Source organism: Macaca nemestrina, chromosome 6, assembly GCF_043159975.1.
Source record: "Macaca nemestrina isolate mMacNem1 chromosome 6, mMacNem.hap1, whole genome shotgun sequence".
NCBI classification, from domain to species: Eukaryota; Metazoa; Chordata; class Mammalia; order Primates; family Cercopithecidae; genus Macaca; species Macaca nemestrina.
In genome coordinates, this window is record NC_092130.1 from 119,789,895 (window position 1) to 119,806,929 (window position 17,035).

Here is a 17,035-nt window from a genome sequence, read left to right on the forward strand (position 1 = left end):
CCTGTAGTCCCAGCTGAGCAAGGCTGAGGCAGGAGAATGGCTTGAACCCAGAAGGCAGAGGCGGCAGTGAGCCCAGATTGCACGACTGCACTCCAGCCTGGGTGACAGAGCAAGACTCTGTACCAAAAACAAAAAAAAAATGTCTGGAAAAAACAAAAGAAACTTGACTAAAAAATTTAACAGGAGTGCCTGTCTATTGGGCAAGATTTGTAGGTGACTTTCTCCTCTTTTCCCAAAAAAGCTGTAATATTTTTATGATGAGAAGAGAACTATAAAAAGATAACATAGTCCAGGTGCAATGGCTCGCGCCTGTAATCCCAACACTTTGAGAATTTTGCCTGAACTCAGGAGTTGGAGACCAGCCTGGGCAATATAGTGAGATTTCATCTCCACAAAAATTTTTAAAAATTAAAAAAAAAAAGGTAACATGTTATTTCTTTAAAAAAGTTCCAAGACAAGAAACATGATAAATTTATATTAGTATTTTGGGTATTTTAATATAAACGTCACATATAGATCAAATTCAACTAAGACAAAAGATTGCATATTTTATATTTTTGTCTAAAATAAGAACTTCCACTAAGGCAAAACCTGAAATCAAAGTGTCAGAACTGACATACACTCAAACTGGAAATTCTGAAGGGGGAAAAAAAAATCAACTTGTAGAGACACCATCAAGTAAGTAACACATGCAAAAATAATCTCTTATATTATCTTTTAAAGTACCTTCTATTAATCTTTTTAAAGCCCATTTCCAAGTGAGAACTGAAGCCCAAAAAGCTTACCCCACTGTCCCCTGCTAAATTACAACGTAACTCCCCAAATGTCATTAAGAAAAAAGACCTGAAGATTCATACAAACTGACGTTACCAACTCAATCAGCCTAGTATCATTTATTCTGAGAGCCCTCCTTGCACAAAATCAATTTTCAGAATTCAAAATATCTCCCAAAACGTAATTATTGTTTTCAATTTTCCATACAAGGGTCTTTCACTGATATCAACCACATTTGTCCAAGTTTGCTTTCACCTGAAGAAGTCCTAAATCATTGAGATTTAAATTAGGTCATTAATATTGTTACATTTATTTTGGTTTTTAATTATCAAATTTTCTCAAGCTATTGTATCCTATACGAGGCGTAGCTTGCCTCTTACTCCCCATATAATAGTTAATAACAATCACATGGAGATAAACACTGGCACAGACTGTATAATTTAGAACTCTCACCACAGTGATTTTCAACTTTGATAAAATCCATAGCATTTAATAACTCAACTTTAAATGTTATTACCTTCTCAAATATGGGAACATAGGAAGACATATGAGGGTTGATTTCTGCTTCCCAATCTTCATCTCCCATGGTGGCTTCAAGTTCTATTCAGGAAAAAAAAAATGCATATTTGGACTCAATTAGATCAGAATCATAACTTTAAAAGTATAAACTCACTGTTTCACATACACCTCTTGAAACTACCCAACTAGGTGCTGATACCCCAGAAGCTTTTTCCAAAGAAGGAATTAGATCTCTTCTTATCTAAAGGTGGCATTTATCTCCTTTTTTATCTTTAAAAACTAGTCGAACCTCTTACCTAGTCATTCTAGCAATCACCATGTTCCCAGCGAGCCTTAGGCTTTTCCCAAAAATCTGTTCATAGAATTTATCTCCTCCCTCAAAGAGTCTCCAAACGACTTATTGAATATTAAGGAAGAGGAAAATTTTTTCAGAAACTACTTAAGATTTCTCCCTTCCAGATTATCTCCCTTCCAGATTAACGTCTAAGGTGGACAGGATGTTTGCTTTGGGGTGTTGGTGTGCGCGGGGGCAGGAGTACGGGAGTTGGCGGGGAGGTGGCAATTGGGTGAAGAGGGAGGCCTTGGATTTTAGTGGGAAAGGGAAGAAGGGCAGGGTCGCCCAAATCCTACCGACAAAGGACAATCAGCTTCAACTAGGAGGGTTTGTACACAAATGGTACTAGGACCATCTCTGTTCAGAGAAAACGCGGTGTAGAGGCCGGGAAGAAGGCCCCTTTGCCTCCTCTGCAGGCCTCAAGCCCAGACTTTGGGCACCCAGGGGACTCTTGAGACCCTGAGGCAGAAAGACTCCGAAGGACGGCTTCGAAACCCCGCCTACCCCATCCACTCTTTGACCAAAGGCCGGTTACTGGGGAGCCCGTACGACCGAATTCAGGCCAGTTCCCGCAGAAAGGCAGCCCACTCACCTCTCCGCTGTTTGCTCTCCCAAGTCCTCGCAGGCGCCCACGCGGCTTAAACGGCTGCACGTGCAAGACGCCCACTGCGTCAGGTGCGTGCTCCAACAACAAATGGCGTCTGTTAACGATTGGCTGGTGCCTAGAGCCACCAGCAAATCATCGCTCAGATGTCCAGTGGCGTCCCGCCTCCACTTCTAGCCTGCGCATTCCCTAAACGCTAGCGTTCGGGTACCTATGGCGACGCTCTGGCCTCCTTGCCAAATGGCCTGTTGGGCCTACGAGTACAAGGCTGGCCGAGGGCCCACTCATGATGTCCACGTTCTCTGGTGGGGTCCTTATTCTGGAGACGCTCTGGATTTTCCGTGTGCAAGCTCCACAAGCCAAAGATGTCCACCTGCCTTTTTCTAACAAAAAATGATAGTAAAAGGGGAAAGGGATAATGCTCTCCCTACTCGGCCTCTTCGGTGCTCTCTCCCATTTTACACATCGCAGTCCCTGGGCAGTTGGCCCCTCGGGTTCTGCATTTCAGAGGCTCGCTTCACATCCGGGGATTCCAGGTGCCTCAAAGTGCAGCTGAGGGCCATGGAGGAGGTGCATTCCCTTTTCCTTCCAGTAAGGGGGGCAGGGATAAGACTCCGTCCAGTTGGTACCCCAGGAAGTTGTAAAGAAAGTTAGACTCGGCTGGGCGTGGTGGCTCATGCCTGTAATCCCAGCACTTTGGGAGGCCGAGGCGGGCAGATTACATGAGGCTACGAGTTCGAGACCAGCCTGCCCAAAATGGCGAAACCCCGTCTCTACTAAAATTGCAAATATTAGCCGGGTGTGGTGGCGGGCGCCTGTAGTCCCAGGTACTCAGGAGGCTGAGGCAGGAGAATCGCTTGAACCTAGGAGGCAGAGGTTGCAATGAACAGAGATCTGCCATTGATCTCTACCTGGGCGACAGAGTGAGACAGAAAAAAAAAAAAAAAAGCCTGTAAGAGTTGGGGGGGTCCACCACTTTGGAAGAAAACAGGCTCTGCTACAGAAGGAGGGAGGAAATTGTGCTAGCATAGGTCATTCATCAAGGCTTGGATTTGTGGTCCACCTATTTACATTCCTTCCGGCATTAGCCAAAGTGGCCAAGGGTTATTCTGATACTTCATGCTGCCTTCAATCAGATTTTCTTGTTCTGTCCCCAGCCCCCAACCCCAAAGCAGGTAAAATCCCTCAGTATTTTCCCCAGCCCTTCAAAAAGCGTGACCATGGGCTATTTTAAAAGTGTAGTTCTCAGAGGCCAGGCGCGATGGCTCACGCCTGTAATCCCAGCACTTTGGGAGGCTGAGGCGGGCAGATCACGAGGTCAGGAGATGGAGACCATTCTGACTAACAGGGCGAAACCCCATCTCTACTAAAAATATAAAAAATTAGCCAGGCGTGGTGGCAGGCGCCTGTAGTCCCAGCTACTCGGGAGGCTGAGGCAGGAGAATGGCGTGAACCTGGGAGGCGGAGCTTGCAGTGAGCTGAGATCGCGCCACTGCACTCCAGCCTAGGTGACAGAGCGAGACTCCGTCTCAAGAAAAAAAAAAAAAAAAAAAAAAAAAAAAAAAAAAAGGTGTAGTTCTCATTTTTGTTGTTGTTTCTGTCATTTTCCCTTCTCTGAATCTTTGAAGAAATTCCTATCTCATTCAGGAACATAAATAGCAACACAGTTTGATACTGGTACATAAATGATGAAGCACTTAATAGGCTCAGGCTTGCTTCATACTTTTTATCTCTATACTTTTTATCTGTAGAACCATCACCACCAAGTATGTCAGGATTTATCTAGTTAGCAATAAACTTTGTCAGATTATTCTCAAGGTGATTAAAATGAATTTATTATTTATTTATTTATTTTTGAGACAAGGTCTCACTCTGTCACCCAGAGGGGAGTGCACTGGCATGATCATAGCTTACCACAACCTCAACCTCCTGTGCTCAAGTGATCCTCCCACCTCAGCCTCCCCAATAGGTGGGACTACAGGGGCGAGCTACCATGCCCAGCTAATTAAAAAAAGAAAAATTTTGTAGAGAAAGAGTCTCTCTGTGTTGCCCAGGCTGGTCTCCAATTCCTGGCCTCAAGTGAGCCTTCTGCCTCAGCCTCCCAAAGTGCTGGGATTACAGACATAAGCCGCCACACCCAACCTTAAAAGATTATATTTAGGCCGGGCACAGTGGCTCACACCTGTAATCCCAGCACTTTGGGAGGCTGAGGCGAGTGGATCACAAGGTCAGGAGATCAAGACCATCCTGGCTAACATGGTGCAACCCCGTTTCTACTAAAAATACAAAAAATTAGCCGGGCGTGGTGGCAAGCGCCCATAGTCCCAGCTACTTGGGAGGCTGAGGCAGGAGAATCGCTTGTTCAAACCCGGGAGGCGGAGGTTGCAGTGAGTGGAGATCGCGAGACTAGGCAAAAAAAAAAAAAAATTATATTTAACAAAGGTCAAACCAAAATACAGTTCGATATAATTCATTTTAAATAATTTCCATTTTTAAACCAAATTTTCACATCACATACCCTCGAGGCATGGTGGAGGAGAGCAACCAATCTTCAAGGTTCTGAATTTGTATTCAGGTCCTCTAAGGTATTTTAATTCCATTCAAATTAGAGATTGTTCTTGCAAAATTTTTAATTCTATGGGAAAATATTTACTAAGCAGAAAAAGCAAGATATAAAATCATGTAAAGAGAATGACAACTAGGTTTTTTTTTTCAAGTATGGAAAACTTGGGCAAATTTTCTAAAATGAAGACATTTTTTAAAAACACTTAGCGAACATTCTCTGCTATTCACTCACTTGGAGAGTACAGATTCTTGTTGCTCTCAGGTATTGCAATAAAATGACTCTTAATGAAAAAGTCTGCATGTATAATGTGTGAGAGGAATCCTTGGTTAAGAAAAAGTGAATTCTGATGAGAAACGAAGTTCAATAGCATAAATAAGCAGTGGATAAAAATAATATAATTTAAATATTGACCATGAATAGTGAAAAAAGACAGTTTTGTAAAGATTTGCTTCATCATGTGTGTTCCAAGAAAGTGAAGCTAATATTCTATTTTCTGATTCCCTCTTATAGATCTTAAGTTAGTGTTAGTGATGTTCTGTAACATAGAGAAAAGGTAGGAATTCACTTAGTTGTAAAATAAGCCTTAAATGAGCACCTACTGTACACCAGGTACCAAGCTAGGTGTTAAGTAAAATTGGCCCATATCTGAAGGAACATTCTAGTGGAAAGAATGGCAGTGGCAACTGGAATTTAAAATCTTAAGACTGCTGTGTCTAATGATTAACTAGAAAGCTCAGGTGAAAAAAACTTTATTGTATACAGTTCCTCCAAATTCTCTAAATCCCATAATTAGAAGGATTGGTTAAAGCAAGACAATTTCCTCAAAGAAGTCTCAGTTTTAAATCAAAGTTTGTAGTTAAGACCCTTCACACTTTCGAAACACTAAATTCTCAAAGTTAATACAAATAAAGAGAACTGATATTTTAGTCTTTTTATCTTTTCAGCGTTATCTTCATCTTATTCAAATAATGATTTTTTATTGATGTGGATTGTGCCTAGCGCCACGTCAACACTGTTAAAAATTGTTTTAATCCACCAGTAGGCCAAAATTAATCACCTCAAATGGTAGAGTATATGTTCATTCTTAGATACTATAAATATTTGAGAATAGTTAGAAAATATCAAGAATATTAGGTACACAAACATTTGAGAATCTCTTACTATGCAAAAAATCACAAATACTAAACATAAAATATGAAATACAGTAGGTTGGAGGCCGGGCATGGTGGCTCATACCTATAATCCCAGCACTTTGGGAGGCTGAGGTGGGTGGATCACTTGAGATCAGGAGTTCAAGACCAGCCTGGCCAGCATGCTGAAACCCTGCCTCTACTAAAAATACAAAAATTAGCTGCGCGTGCTGGCGGGCATCTGTAATCCTGGCAACTCGGGGGGCTGAGGCATGAGAATCACTTGAACCTGGGAGGCATAGGTTGCAGTGAGCCAAGATTGCACCACTGCACTCCAGCCTGGGCAACAGAGTGAGACCCCATCTAAAAAAATAAAATAGAATAAAATACTGTAGGTTGGAGCCCTGTAAAATCAACACAAAATGGAGGGGATGGGTATAATGATGGTAAAAGATACCATGATGCTAGTACACACCTGAGGAAGAAATTCAACAGAGAGAGGTGTTCAGCATACCAATCAGGATTCAGAGAAACTTCTGTATTTTATTTTTCCAGTAATGGCTAGGGCAATATTTACTAAGGTGTGGTATACATACCACTGAGTTAAGCAGTTCATGGACGTTTTCATTTTGATAGTTATTTTAATGTTTTTATTTATTTATTTATTTATTTTGAGACAGAGTCTCGCTCTGTCTCCCAGGCTGGAGTGCAGTGGCTGGATCTCAGCTCACTGCAAGCTCCGCCTCCCAGGTTTAGGCCATTCTCCTGCCTCAGCCTCCCCAGTAGCTGGGACTGGCTAGTTTTTTGTATTTTTTAGTAGAGACGGGGTTTCACTGTGTTAGCCAGGATGGTCTCGATCTCCTGACCTCGTGATCCACCCGTCTCGGCCTCCCAAAGTGCTGGGATTACAGGCTTGAGCCACCGTGCCCGGCCTATATTTATTTTAATATGTGTTAGAAAACTAGCACAGCAAATATGATTTCAGAAATATAATTGCTTAGACTGAAGCTAAAGTAAATGTTTTGTTTTAAAAACTTATTAAATTAAGAAAACTGGGCCGGGCGCGGTGGCTCAAGCCTGTAATCCCAGCACTTTGGGAGGCCGAGACGGGCGGATCACGAGGTCAGGAGACCGAGACCATCCTGGCTAACACGGTGAAACCCCGTCTCTACTAAAAAATACAAAAAACTAGCTGGGCGAGGTGGCGGGCGCCTGTAGTCCCAGCTACTTGGGAGGCTGAGGCCGGAGAATGGCGGGAACCCGGGAGGCGGAGCTTGCAGTGAGCTGAGATCCAGCCACTGCACTCCAGCCTGGGCGACAGAGCGAGACTCCGTCTCAAAAAAAAAAAAAGAAAACTAAGGGCCGGGCGCAGTGGTTCACGCATGTAATCCCAGCACTTTGGGAGGCTGAGGCGGGTGGATCACGAGGTCAGGATATCGAGACTGTCCTGGCTAACACGGTTTAACCCCGTCTCTACTAAAAATACAAAAATGGTAAAATCATGAAGGTGGTATTCAAATGACTGAAGCTTGGGAAACACTGGTGCAAATTTAAAAGACTCTAAATCTGGGGGCTGACCACTAGAGAAGCGTTCTCTATTATGAGTAAAGATATTTAATCAGCACCTGTTCTGATTCCATGCTTACCTAGCAACTTCTTTACTAATCACTCAACTTCCCTAGTGATTGGATACTGGGAAAGGAGGTGCCATAAATAAGACATACAAGCCTTACTTGCTCCTTATTATGAATTAATACATTGAAATTCTGGTTTAGAAATCAGTCTTGTTTGAGCTTAACTAGTGTTCCTGAGAGGTCCTGTTTGCAATCAACCAGCCTTCCTAGATGACATAACACAATCTGTGGCACCTAAACTCTGTTATCAGTGTGTTTAATGAGAGCTTAAAGTAAGTGAAGGATAAAAGTCAAACACTGTGTCAGGTTACCTTGGACAATACTTCCTTAGACTAAGAGGTCTTATTGGCCCTTTGTCACAGAACAGTGGTTGACCAGTGAACTATGGAATTTAGTGAACAGTCACTAGGAAAGCATAGTACCCTAGGAGGAGAAGTAGTGACCAGACCCTGTGCATGAACCTTGGCCAGGAATGAATCTCTTTTTGTCTGCCTCTCTCAAGACTGAAGGATTACAGCTTTCAAATAGGAGGAAAGTCACCAGCAACTGGCTGTGAATTCAACATTGGTAATCTCTGATTGTTCATTTATTAGCCATATGACCTTGGGCAAATTATTTAATCTTTCTCTGTAAAATGGAGATAACCAGGGTCATCAGATACAGATATGGAGGTTGCATCCTGCAAAAAGGCACTAAACCAAAAGGCAAGAAATAGCTGAACCCTCCCTGCCTGCTCTCTACTGAACAAGCCGGGCACCTGCACAGCTGCAGCTACTCATATGAGGCACCATTCCAATTCTCACAAAGGTTAAATTCCCTCTATTTAAAATACTTAGAATTGTTTCTATTTCCCTGATTGGTCCCTGATTGATACAGGGGTTTTATTGGAAAACTTCTTTGCCTGAAATCTGTCTTTTAGAATTCTGAAACTTTATTATAGAGTGCCTAATAAAAAGACTATCAATTTAGGACCTCACAAGGAGTTATCTACACTTGTTCCTTCTACTTCCTCACCTTTAAATCCTCAATCCACTGCAATCTGACTTCTGTCTCATTGCTTTATTGAAACTGCTACTGGCAAGGTCACATGGACCTCCTTGTTACCCTACTGGCAGTTTTCAGTTTTTAACCTAGGGGACCTCTTAGCAGTCAGTGACACCGTTGACCACTTCTTTATGAAAATACTCTATATGTAACTAGATAGCCATATGGAAAAAAACAAAATCTGACCTGTTTCTCACATTATACAGAGTAAGAAATTCACATATAAGAACAAAAATACTATGCAAAAACTAGAAGAAAACACTGATGAATTCTTCTGTCCTTGCAAAAACTTTTCTACCTATGATTTAGAATCCCAAAGGAATAATTGTATGTAATATGACTAAGTAAAGGCTAAAAAATAAAACTTCATGGCAAAAAATAACTATAAGAAAGCCAAAAGACAAATGATAAGCTGGAGAAATATATTTTCAACATACATCCAGTAAAAAGATTAAGATCTGTAATATGGAGAGAGCTTCTAAAAGTAAAAAAGAAAAAGATTAACAAATCTCAAGAAAAATGGGCAAGAGATATAAACAAAGAGTTCACAGAAGAAGAAAAGCAAATAGTCCTTAAATAAATGAAGAAAATCTCAACTTCATTTTAAGAGCAATGCAAATGAAAACTACACTGAGAAACAATTTTTCACCTATTCGAATGGCAAATGTTTGATAATGCACTCTGTTAGAAAGCTGTAAAGTAATAGGCACTCACATTGCTCTTGGGAATGCACCATGGCATAACCCTGAGGGAAGGGAATTTGACAATATCTAGCAAAATTACACATGCATTTACCCTTTGATCCAGCAAACTTTCTTCTGGAAGTTATCTCAGAGATATACTGGCAAAAAACACAAAAGGATTTTACACAAAGTTATTCACTGCAGAACCAAAAGCTAAAGACTGAAAACAACCAAAAACTTCCTCAACAGCAGGGCAAAACATCTACCAATGGAATACTCTGCAGTTATTAAAAGAAAAGAGGATTATCTCTATACACTGCTATGGAGTGATTGCCAGGATATATTATTGGAAAAAAACCAGAGTAGTGTGTCCAGTATGCTAGCTTGTATCTACAAAGACATATTTGCTCATTTTTATTAGAAGGATAAACCAAAATTAATAAAATGGAAAGAAAAGAGGGAACCAGCAAAGGATAAGAACGTGTGCTAGGCCGGGTGCAAAGAGATTTCCCGGCCAGCAAATCTCTTTCTTACAGCAGAATGCTAGCTAACAAATGTACAAGAACTAATAGAGGAGTTTTTTAGTTACCATTTTGCAACTATCATACTAATATTTGATTCTGGCTTACTTAAAACTAGCAGCTGAAAGTTTGATGAAAAAAGGACATTAATAAGGTCTTATATAGTGTCTCCTCATGAATTAGTTATCAATTATAAAGAAAAAATAATAACTGTACAGTGGAGAAACCTGGAAGATACTATCTTAACCAAGTGACCAAAGTTAGTAGTACTGTTCTGGTGATCTACTGCTGCGTAACAAACTACTCCAAAATTTGGTGGCTTAAAACAATTTATTATTATCTTTCTTGGTTCTGTTGATTGAGGGGGCTCAGTTGGGATCTCTCATGGAGTTACATTCAGATGTTGGCTGGGACTTGATTCATCTTAAAGTTTGATATCAATTTATTTAACATTCAAGATGGCTTCTTTCTTGAGCTATCTGGTGGCTGGGATACCTGGAACAGTTGGGTGCTGGCCAGGCATCTCTCTCTCTCCAAGTGGCTAGCTTGGGCTTCCAGACAGTTGGTGGTCTCAGTCAGACTTCTTATGTTGGTGGCTTACCCCCAAAGTGAGCATTCCAACCAAGCAAACATTGCAAGGACAAAATTCCAAGAGACCAAGGCAGAAGCTGCAAGGCTTCTTCAGATCTAGTAGAAGAAACAATCACATCTGCCACATTCGATTAGTTAAAAGAAAGTCATTGGGCCAGTCCAGATTCGAGGAGAGGCAACAACATAAGGCCATGAAAACTGGGACATAGTTCACTGAAGAACTTGGAGACTAGCTATCAATGATGATCAATATGCATCATGTGCCTCCAGATGTAATGCAATAAGAAAGACACTGTAACACTCATGTGCTATTTCTACCAGAAATGTTTAACTTGAACCTCATCATGAGGAAACTTGCGATAGATTCGAATTAAGGGACATTCTACCAAATAGCCTATACTCTTCAAAAATGTCAATGTCATGCAAGACAAAGAAAGCCTAAGGAATTAATTCAGATTAAAGGAGCCTAAAGAGACATGAAGACTAAATGAATGATTAATCCTGGGTTGGATGCTGGATGAGAAAAAAAGAATGCTATAAAGGACACTATTGGAACAATTGGTGAAATTTGAGTTAGGTTTATAGATTAAATAAGAGGACTGTGTCAATAAAAAATGATCTAATTGTAATAACTGTACTGTGAACATCCTTGTTTTTAGGAAATATACACTGAAGAATTTAAGGGCAGAGGCATATTGTCTGCAACTTAATCTCAAGTGGTTTAGGAAAAACTGTATGAGAGAGAGAGAGAAAGCCAGGAGGGGTGAAGAAGGGAGAGAATAATAAATCAAATATGGCAAAATGATAACAATGGGTAACTCTGGGTGAAAAGTATATCGGAATTCTTTGTGCTATCTTTGCAAAATTTTTACAAGTTTGAAGTTATTTCAAATTAAAGAAAATATTTTCAAATGACCAAAACATATCAAAGATATTTTAAAATTTTATGACTTCATCATTAACGATGCAAAAAAAAGTCCAAGTCAAAACCCAAATACCTTATTGGCCACCTTTGCTGGATGCTAGGGAATCAACCAATCTTGAAAACTAGTAAAAAGAAAGAAGCGGCCGGGTGCAGTTGCTCACGCCTGTAATCCCAGCACTTTGGGAGGCCGAGGCAGGTGGATTACAAGGTCAGGAGTTCAAGACCATCCTGGCCAATATGCTGAAACCCCATCTCTACTAAAAATACAAAAATTAGCTGGGTGTGGTGGCATGCACCTGTAGTCCCAGCTACTTGGGAGGCTGAGGCAGAAGAATCGTTTGAACCCAGGAGGTGGTGGTTGCAAGTGAGCTAAGATCATGCCACTGCACTCCAGTCTGGGCAACAGAGCGAGACTCTGTCCTCCCACCCCCCCCAAAAAAAGAAAGAAGCAAATGTTTATACTACGTTTCCTAAGCACACTTTATCTTGGGGTAATCAAACTGTTGAGGGAAAATTCTTCTCCTTAGAAGAATTCCAGCTAATAAACGAAAAATTCCTCTCTATTTTCTAGGCTAGGGATTGGGAAACCAAGGTCCTCAGGACAAACCTAGCCCAACACCTGTGGCTGTAAATAAACTGGAATACAGTTGTGTTGGCCCGTTTGTGCTTATTATAACAAAAATACCTGAGACTGGGTAATTTATAAAGAACATAAATGCACAGTTCTGGAGGCTGGGAGTCCAAGATTAAGGCACCAGCAGGATCAGTGTCTGGTGAGGGCTCAGTTTCCAGTTCCAAGATGGCAACTCGTTGCTGCATCCTCTGGAGGGGAAGAACACCGTGTCCTCACATGGCAGAAGAGTAAAGAGAGCAAACCTACTCTCTCAAGCCCTTTTATAAATGCCCTACTACATTCGTGAGGGCATAGCTGTCATAAGCATCACTTCCTAAAAAGGCCCCACTGAATTTTGGAGGTAACACGCATTCAAATCATGGCAACCGTCACCCCATTTGTTTGCATATTGTCTATACTGGTTGCATTCACACCATAAAGGCAGAATTTAGTAGTTATGACAGAGACCACATGGCTATTGGGCTTAAAATATTTACCACTGGGCTGTTTACAGAAAAAGGTTGCCAATCCTTGCTCTAGTCCAGGAGAAGAATGGCCAATGACCTCCAGTGCCCAAACTGTGAGGGCACTATTACAAACTCACAGGGACATCACAGGGTATTTTAAATTTCTGAGGAAACAACAGTGACATCTGTCAGAAGCCATGTGAACTACCAGCTTGAGGTAATTCAAAGTTTCAACATTAGAGCAAATTACATTCTTTTGACTAACCTATCTTTGCAGTCAGGTTTTCAGTGGTAGATATGGTCTCAAGAAAGCGTTGTGCAGAATCCAGTTACGAACAGGAAATGAGGGTAGTGGTGTCCCACCTGATTTCAAGGTTTCAGAAATTATGAGGTACCCAAGAGGTATAAACATCCCATTAGTAAGCGAATGTGGTTATTTAAGGATGAAATTAAAGTATTATTCTTTCTTTCAATTTATGTGTATACTTTAAAGTCGCTACTAAGTTATTAGGACATAAATACATATGTTAAAAGTAATAGCAAAAACCATAATTACTTTTGCACCAACCTAATATTAATTTGTTTGACCCTAACTACTTAATAAACAGAAATGTTAGGTACTTCTTTTGACCTATGGGAACTGAGAAAAAATTATTCAGACACTAAAGGTGCCATGAACTTCTGATCTAGTGGATGATCATCAATGGCTGCTGAAACAATTAGGTGGAAAGCAGATGAGGAACTTTGTTATAGACAATATTTGAGCCCACTGAACAGCCTTAATCTCACAAAAGAAAGACCCCCAGAAATCGTGTGCTTCCCAAAGTGTTACAATAGAAGTACAAAATACCATCTATAAAGGCTTGATTTTAAAAAATCAAGTGTGAATATGATCAATTGTTCAACTATCCAGACTTAACTACCAGCCTACAGCAATTAGAGGGAATAGAGAATGTTAAATAACATTGCAAGGATATAATCAGCAAAATCTAGACTACAAGAAATTTTACTGGAAAAAAATACTTCAGTTTCTTTAAAAAAAAATGTAAAGGTAAAAAAGAGGTGGTTAACTTAGGACTAAAGGGGATATAAGAAACATAACTAATTGCAATGTGTGAATCTTGTTTGGATCCTGACTCAAACCAACTGAATTAAATTACAATACAATTCAAGAATTTGTAAATTCATGATACTAAATGATACTAAGTAAATAATGTTTTAGTATGATAATTATATTGTGGTTATAATTTTTTAGATGAGTCTTTTGTTGTTGTTTTGAGACAGGGTCTCACTGTGTCACCCAGGCTGGACTGCAATAGTGCAATCTCACTGCGCCTCAACCTCCCTGGGCTCAGGTGATCCTCCCATCTCAGCCTCTCAAGTAGCTGGGACTACAGGTGTACACCAACATGCCCAGCTAGTTTTTGTATTTTTTGTAGAAACAGGGTTTCTCGGCCGGGCGCGGTGGCTCAAGCCTGTAATCCCAGCACTTTGGGAGGCCGAGACGGGCGGATCATGAGGTCAGGAGATCGAGACCATCCTGGCTGACACGGTGAAACCCCGTCTCTACTAAAAAATACAAAAAACTAGCCGGGCGAGGTGGCGGGCGCCTGTAGTCCCAGATACTCGGGAGGCTGAGGCAGGAGAATGGCGTGAACCCAGGATGTGGAGCTTGCAGTGAGCCGAGATCTGGCCACTGCACTCCAGCCTGGGTGGCAGAGCGAGACTCCGTCTCAAAAAAAAAAAAAAAAAAAAAAAAGAAACAGGGTTTCTCCATGTTGCCCAGGCTCTTCTTGAACTCCTGGACTCAAGGGATCTATCTGCCTCAGCCTCCCAACGTGCTGGGATTACAGGCATGAGCCACTGCACCCGGCCTTAAAAGAGTCTTTATCTTTTAGAAATACATACTGAGGGAGGTTCTGCCTACCCGAGGCCGCTGCTGTGTGGAGACCCCCGGGTGAAACCACCGTCGTCATGTCTGACCAGGAGGCAAAACCTTTAACTGAGGACTTGGGGGATAAGAAGGAAGGTGAATATATTAAACTCAAAGTCATTGGACAGGATAGCAGTGAGATTCACTTCAAAGTGAAAATGACAACGCATCTCAAGAAACTCAAAGAATCATACTGTCAAAGACAGGGCGTTCCAATGAATTCACTCAGGTTTCTCTTTGAGAGTCAGAGAATTGCTGATAATCATACTCCAAAAGAACTGGGAATGGAGGAAGAAGATGTGATTGAAGTTTATCAGGAACAAACGGGGGGGTCATTCAACAGTTTAGATATTATTTTTATTTTTTTTCTTTTCCCTCAATCCTTTTTTATTTTTAAAAATAGTTCTTTTGTAATGTGGTGTTCAAAACAGAATTGAAAACTGGCACCCATCTCTTTGAAACATCTGGTAATTTGAATTCTAGTGCTCATTATTCATTATTGTTTGTTTTCATTGTGCTGATTTTTGGTGATCAAGCCTCAGTCCCCTTCATATTACCCTCTCCTTTTTAAAAATTACGTGTGCACAGAGAGGCCACCTTTTTCAGGACATTGCATTTTCAGGTTTGTGGTGATAAATAAGATTGACCAATGCAAGTGTTCATAATGACTTTCCAATTGGCCCTGATGTTCTAGCATGTGATTGCTTCACTCCTGGACTGTGACTTTCAGTGGGAGATGGAAGTTTTTCAGAGAACTGAACTGTGGAAAAATGACCTTTCTTTAACTTGAAGCTACTTTTAAAATTTGAGGGTCTGGACCAAAAGAAGAGGAATATCAGGTTGAAGTCAAGATGACAGATAAGGTGAGAGTAATGACTAACTCCAAAGATGGCTTCACCGAAGAAAAGGCATTTTAAGATTTTTTAAAAATCATGTCAGAAGATCCCAGAAAAGTTCTAATTTTCATTAGCAATTAATAAAGCTATACATGCAGAAATGAATACAACAGAACACTGCTCTTTTTGATTTTATTTGTACTTTTTGGCCTGGGATATGGGTTTTAAATGGACATTGTCTGTACCAGCTTCATTAAAATAAATAATATTTGTAAAAATCATAAAAAAAAAAAAGAAAGAAATACATACTGAGTTGCCAGGCACAGTAATACACACCTATCGTCTCAGCTAATTAGGAAGCTGAGGCAGGAGGATCCCTTGAGCTCAGGAGTTTGAGGCCAGCCTGGGCAACACAGATAAGTGATATCTGTATATCTGTGATAACACAGATAAGGCAACATCTATAAGTGATAGATACAGGGAATCTCTACCTAGTCCTTAAATGTTGGGTTTTTTTTGGAATTTGTTCTCAATTCCTGGCCCCATCCTTTCTTTGTCTTGAGTGATTTTATCTTCTCTCAGTGCACACGTGTATTAATCAAAAATGTTTTAGGGCCTCTGGCTACAATGGCACCTGCAGTAATCCCAGCACTTCTGTAGGCTGAGATGAGAGGGGTCACTTGAGGTTAGGAGTTGGAGACCAGCCTAAGCAACATAGGGAGACCTCGTCTCTACAAAAAATTTAAAAATTAGGCAGTTGTGGTGGTGTACACCTGTAATCCCAGCTAGTCAGGAAGCTGAGTAGGGAGGATCTCTTGCACCTGGGAGGTAGAGGCTGCAGTGAGCTGTGATCATGCCACTGCACTCCAGCTGGGTGACAGAGTGAGATCCTGTCTCAAACAAACAAAAACAAAGTTTTAGTGGCTATGATGTTATGATATATACTGTTTTTTTGTCCACGGTTCCTGACCCCTATCTCTCATAGTCATTGTTATAATGTTGGGGCACTTAAGGCCTTAGGAAATAGAATCTCTCTTTCTTTCTCCCGTCCTCCTTTTACCTGCCCAAGCCAAGACTGTAATCTGATTGTGGGTCAAAAGACCCTTAATCCAGACAGCGCCCTACCCCACACCTTAGAGGAAAGAATACAACACAGAGAGGCCAAGAAAAGTCTGAAAAGACAAGCCTTGCTGGGTTTAAATCATATTTTCTTGTCTAGTCACATTTCTACACAGTTGTCAATCATGCCTATGCAATGAAGCCTCCATAAAAACCCAAAATGAGAGGGATCAGAGAGCTCCTGGATACCTGCACATGTGGAGGTTCCTGGAGGGTGGTGCACCCAGGGGGTACATTGAAGCTCCATGCCCCTTCCCCTATACCTCACCCTATACATGTCTTCATTTGTATCCTTTGTAATATCCTTCATGATAAAACAGTACATATAAGTAAGTGTTTCTTTGAGTTCTGTGAGCCACTCCAGCAAATTAATTGAACCCAGAGAGGGGGTCACGGGAACCCCAACTTGAAGCTAGTCCACCAGAAGTTCCAGAGGCCTGGACTTGCAACTGGTGTGGTGAGGTTGGGGGCAATCTTGGGCACTGAGTCCTCAGCCTGTGGAATCTGTTGCTATCTCCAGTATCAGAATTGATTGGAGGACTCCCAGTTGGTGTCCACTGCAGAATTCATTGCTTGCTTGGTGGTGGGGAGAAACCCTCACACACTTGGTCACAGAAGACTTTTTCTGTGTTGATGATTTTTGTCATGGTAGTGTGAGAGCAGAGGAAAAACATACTTTGAGAGTTTCTCCCAAACAGTAACAAACCTTATTCAACTCACTTTAAGAAAAAAAAAAAAAACA

The 17,035-nt window shown here is 41.1% G+C and overlaps 2 protein-coding genes across 5 annotated transcripts in view; one reads left to right on the forward strand and one right to left on the reverse strand.

Moving 5' to 3' along the window:
* The window catches only part of LOC105499396 (DEAD-box helicase 4), a 73,672-nt gene extending 71,301 nt beyond the window's left edge, over positions 1–2,371 (reverse strand). For 2 of the 4 annotated variants that reach the window (XM_011771948.3, XM_011771944.3), the window contains exons 1-2: positions 2,220–2,370; positions 1,292–1,374 (exon numbers count right to left, since the gene is read on the reverse strand). In XM_011771948.3, coding sequence (XP_011770250.1) covers positions 1,292–1,360 — 69 coding nt within the window. In that variant the 5' untranslated portion in view covers positions 1,361–1,374; positions 2,220–2,370. The other 2 variants (XM_011771942.3, XM_011771943.2) reach the window with 2 other exon arrangements.
* An 11,925-nt stretch (positions 2,372–14,296) lies between these two features.
* Positions 14,297–15,450, forward strand: LOC112423183 (small ubiquitin-related modifier 1-like). The gene has a single exon (XM_024786942.2). It carries the CDS (start codon positions 14,380–14,382, stop codon positions 14,773–14,775), a length of 396 nt encoding a protein of 131 aa, XP_024642710.1. The 5' UTR covers positions 14,297–14,379; the 3' UTR covers positions 14,776–15,450.
* The last annotated feature ends 1,585 nt before the right edge of the window (positions 15,451–17,035 follow it).

Excerpts from the sequence above, each read along its gene's own strand:
- LOC112423183 (XM_024786942.2), top strand. The coding sequence starts at position 14,380 with ATGTCTGACCAGGAGGCAAAACCTTTAACTGAGGACTTGGGGGATAAG.